This window comes from Chrysochloris asiatica, unplaced genomic scaffold (genome assembly GCF_000296735.1).
Source record: "Chrysochloris asiatica unplaced genomic scaffold, ChrAsi1.0 scaffold00453, whole genome shotgun sequence".
In the NCBI taxonomy this organism is placed as follows: Eukaryota; Metazoa; Chordata; class Mammalia; order Afrosoricida; family Chrysochloridae; genus Chrysochloris; species Chrysochloris asiatica.
Window position 1 is genome coordinate 1,269,343 of NW_006408971.1, and position 4,933 is coordinate 1,274,275.

At 42.2% G+C, this 4,933-nt stretch overlaps 1 protein-coding gene across 1 annotated transcript in view; it reads left to right on the plus strand.

Annotated features, from left to right (window-relative positions):
• The window catches only part of LOC102820758 (1-acyl-sn-glycerol-3-phosphate acyltransferase delta-like), a 61,504-nt gene extending 56,853 nt beyond the window's left edge, over window positions 1-4,651 (plus strand). The window contains exon 4 of the mRNA XM_006877277.1: window positions 4,628-4,651. Coding sequence (XP_006877339.1) covers window positions 4,628-4,651 — 24 coding nt within the window. The remainder of the gene's footprint in view (window positions 1-4,627) is intronic.
• Window positions 4,652-4,933: the final 282 nt, after the last annotated feature.

Consider the following 4,933-nt stretch of genomic DNA (forward strand, 5'->3'; position numbering starts at 1 on the left):
TGCCTCTTGGTCTATGTACAGGTTCTTCATGAGCACAATTAAGTTGTTCTGAATACCCATTCTTTGTAATGTTATCCATAGTTTGTCAGGATCCACACACTTGAAAGCCTGGTCACTAAAGGACAGATAAACATCTTTCTAGTAGTCTCTTCTTTCAGCCAAGATCCATCTGACATTAACAATAATATCCCTCATTCTACATCCTTGTCTGAATCTGACTTGAACCTCTTGCAATTCTGTCAATGTATGATTGCAGCCGTTTTTGAGTTATCTTCAGCATGTGATATTAATGATGATGTCTGATGATTCCCGCATTCTGTTGGGTCACCTGTGTTTAGAATGAGCTCGAATACTATATTCTTCCTATCAGTTGGCCAGGTAGCTGTCCTCCATATTTCTTGGCATAGACGAGTGAGCACTTCCAGAGCTATTTCATCAATTCCCAGAGCCTTGTTCTTTGCCATCGCCTTCAGGGCACCTTGAACTTCTCCTTTCAGTACTGTTGGCTCTTGATCATATGCTACCTCTTGAAATAGTTGAACATTGACCATATCTTTTTGGTACAGTGACCATGTGTTCCTTACATCTTCTTTTGATGCTTTCTGCATCATTCAGTATTTTACTCATAGAATCCTTCCATATTTCAAGTCAAGGCTTGGATTTTTTTCTTCAGGTCTTTCATCCTGAGAAATGCTGAGGGTGTTCTTCCTTTTTGACGTCTGGTTACCAGGTCCTTGTACTCTCAAGCGGTCCTTTGTTCTGTTCATTTCTTTTACCTCCTCATGTCTTCCATTTGCTTTAGCATCTCTACACTGGAAAGTAAGTCTCAAGAGTCTCTTCTGACATCCATTTTGATCTTTTCCTTCTTTCTTGTCTTCTTAATGACCTTTTGCTTTCTTCCTGTATGGTTTTCTTGATGTCATCCCACAATTCCGGTCTTTGTCCTTTAGTGTCTAATTCATCAAATCTGTTCTTCAGATGATCTAGTTCAGGTGGGATACGTTCAAGGTCATATTTTGGCTCTCATGAACTTGTTTTGTCTTTATAATCAGCCTGAACTTGCATATGAGCAACTGATGGTCGTTCCATAGTCTGCCCTTGTCCTTATTTTGGCTGATGATATAGAGCTTTCTCACCATTTCTTTCTACAGAGGTAGTTCATCTGACTTCTGTTTATTTCGTCTGATGAGGTCCTTGTGTACAGTTGTCTTTCATATTGTTTACAAAAGATATTTGCAATGAAGAATTGACTGGTCTTGCAAAGGTCTACCAAGTGATCTCCATTACCATTTCTCGCACCAGGACCATATTTTCCCCCTACTGGTCCTTCCTCTTTGTCTCCAAGCTTTTCATTCCAATCGTCAGTAATTATCAATACATCTTGATTGCATCTTTGACCAATTTCAGACTGAAGAAGTTGGTAGAATTCTTCTAGTTAATCATCACTGGCTATAGTGGTTGGTGCAAAAATTTGAAAAATAGTGGTATGAACTGGTCTTCTTGTAGGAGTATGGATATTATCCTATCACAAGCAGCATTGTACTTCAAGACAGATCTTGGTATGTTCTTTTTGATGACGAATGCGATGCGATTCCTCTTCAATTTGTCATTCCGGTACAGTAAACCTTGTGATTGTCAGATTCACAATAGCCAATACCAGTCCATTTCAGCTCACTAACGCCTAAGATATCGATATTGACAATTTCCAACTTTCCTAGATTCATACTTCATACATTCCATGTTCCAATTATGAATGGATGTTTCCAGCAGTTTCTCTGCATTTTGAGTTATGCCCCATCAGCAAATGAAGGTCCTGAAGGCTTTATTTATGTCATCACTGTCAGCTCTACTTTGAGGAGGCAGTTCTTCCTCATTTGTATTTTGAGTGTCTTCCAACCTGAGGGGCTCATCTTCCAGCACTATATCTCACCATATTCTGGTGGTCTTCATCATGTTTCAGTATTCAGTATTCTGGTATTGACAATGTTCCACTGCTATTCATACGGTTTCCAGTGACTATTCAGAAGCAGTCGTCTCTCCTTCTCCTTAGTCTGTCATTGTGTGGAAAACTGAGCTGAAACCTGTCCAATGTGGGTGACTCTGCTGGTATTTAAATTACCTGTGGCATAGCTTACAGCATCACAGCAACACACAAGCCACCACAGTATGACAAACTGCCAGATGAGTGGTGGAAGGACAACATCATTGTTGTTGTTGTTAAGTGCCACTGAGCTGGTTCTAACTCACAGGGACCTTGCATAGAGTTTCCAAGAAGAAGCTGGTGAGTCTGGACCACTGACCTTGCAGTTCAAACTGCCTTTGCAGTCCAGTGCACTAACCCAGAGTGTCACACCAGGACTCCAGGACAACATTAGGGAAAGTCAAATGGAAACCACAAGAGATAAAAGAATGGCTATTGTCAAAAAGAAAACCAAGAACAAGTGCTGATGAGAATCGAGAACCTGGAGCTCGCGGGTATGGCTGGTGAGGGTGTAAAACGGTATAACTAGTTTGAAAAATGGTTTGGCGGTTTCTTAAAATGCTGAGCACGGATTCACCATATGATTCAGCAATCCCATGCTGAGATTAATGACAACATGTGTCTACACAAAGACTACATGGAAACGTTCAGAGCAGTTTTCATAAAACCCAAAAGTTAAATCAATGCCCATCAACCAACAGTAAAGAAACTGTGGTAAGTATTATTCACAGCCATAACGAAGGAATGGAGTACTGAAACATGCCACAAAATGGAGGATCCTCAGAAACATCACACTAAGTGAAATCACCAGGCACGATGTAAAGCACCACATGTGTCACTTGTTGTTGTTGTCAGGTGCCATCGAGTCGGAACCGACTCATAGCGACCCCATGCACAGCAGAACGAAACAATGTCTGATCCTGGGTCAACCTCACTACCGCTGTCACACTTGACACCATCAAATGATGCCACCTGGCTGATCCATCTCGTTAGAGGTCTTCCTCTTTTTCTCTGACCTTCCATCTTACCCAGCATGACATCCTTCTCCATCGACTGTTCCCTCCTGACAATATGTCCAAAGTATGAGAGACGAAGCTTAGCCATCCTGGCCTCCAAGGAGCACTCTGGCTGCATGTCTTCCAAAACAGATCTATTGGTTCTTTTGGCAGTCCATGGCACTTTCAGTATTCTCCTCCAACACCACAACTCAAAGGCATCAATTCTTCTACGGTCTTCCTTATTCACTGTGTCACTTAGTGACAGTCAAACAGGCAAGATCTTATTTCTATGAACTAAACAACATCCACATCAATGGGGGAAAAGACTGACATTGTCAACGTCTTCATTTTTCTAGGATCAACCATGAACACTCAGGGAAGCAGCAGCCAAGAATCAGATGACATATTGCAGTGGGCAAATTTGCTGCACAAGATCTTTTGAACATGTTGAAGAGCAAAGATGTCAGCTTGAGAACTAAGGTGTGCCTGACCCAAGACACAGTGTTTTATGCATGCAAAAGCTGGACAGTGAATACGGAAGACCAAAGAAGAACTGATGCTTTTGAGTTATGGTGTTGGAGAATATTAAAAATACCATGGGCTGCCAAAAGAACCAACAGATCTGTGTTGGAAGATGTGCAGCCAGAGTGCTCCTTGGAATCCAGGATGGCGAGACTCTTAAACTTCAGACATACTATCAGGAAGACCAGTCCTTGGAGAAGGATATCATGTTTGGTAAAGTGGAGGGTCAGCGAAAAAGAGGAAGACCCCCAAACAAGACAGATTGGCACAGTGGCAGCAGCAATGAGCTCAGGCATAGCAATGATTGTGAGGTTGGCACAGGACTAGCCAGTGCTTCGTTTTGTTGTGCATAGGATCAATATGAAGCAGCACTAACTCGATACCAACTCGATGGCACCTAACAACATTTCCATGGGAGTTCCAAAAAAGGCTAATCTTTAGAGACAGAAAGTGCGGTTGTCAAAGGCAGTGGGTAGAAGTGATGGCAGGAGGACATGCGGCTTCTTTTCGGGGCAATGGTGACGCTGTAAGGTTGGACTGTGGGCACGGTTGCAGAACTCCCTAGACATACTCAAATTCACTAAATTATACAACTATTATGCAAATGATAGCTCCAAAAAGCTGTCAAAACATTTCAACAAAATTCTAGGGGTTCTGTAAGCCCTCCTGTGACCACAACACTGTGAGGACACTGGTTTCTTAGATGAAGGCTCCACACCACTACCTGGGAGGTGGACAGAAAGAAATCTATTGTGAAGGGAGGGAGTCCATGAGTTCCTAACAATATTTAGAATGGCAATCTTGAGAAAAACAGCAAAAAAAAATAAATCAGTAATAATAATAATAATAAAGAGACAGGATCTATAACATGGCATTTGGACAATTTTACAAAGCTATCTGCTGCAACTTTTTCATTCTGAAAAAGATGCCTTCTTAATAAGAGCTTATTCAGCATGTCTCTATTTACCTAACACCTACACATCTTTGTGTAAACATACATTGAGCCCCAAAGACACCCTGGTCAACTAGCGTAACATAGTCCATAAAGACAATGCTCGCCAGCCTCCTTTGGTGAGGAGCGTCTGAGACCTGACATGCTCATGAGCACCCTCACTGGTCTCTCCAGGTACAGAAGACAGAAGAGGGATGAGAATCGAAGATGCCTGGAATCAATGAGCCAATGAGAGTGAAGGACACATGAGCATCAGTCTCCAGGACTCTGAGAGCAGAACTGGATGGCATCCAACTACCACTACCAACTCCTCCTCTGAAAGAGACCACTTTAGAAGGTCCTGAATAGAGTGGGAGAAAATGCGTAACAAACTCAAAATTATAAAAAAAAAAAGAAAGATCAGGTTTACCGGTCAGAAGGAGACTGGAGACACCCGAAACTACGGACTTCAACCACCCTCAGGTCTGGGCAGGAACTCAC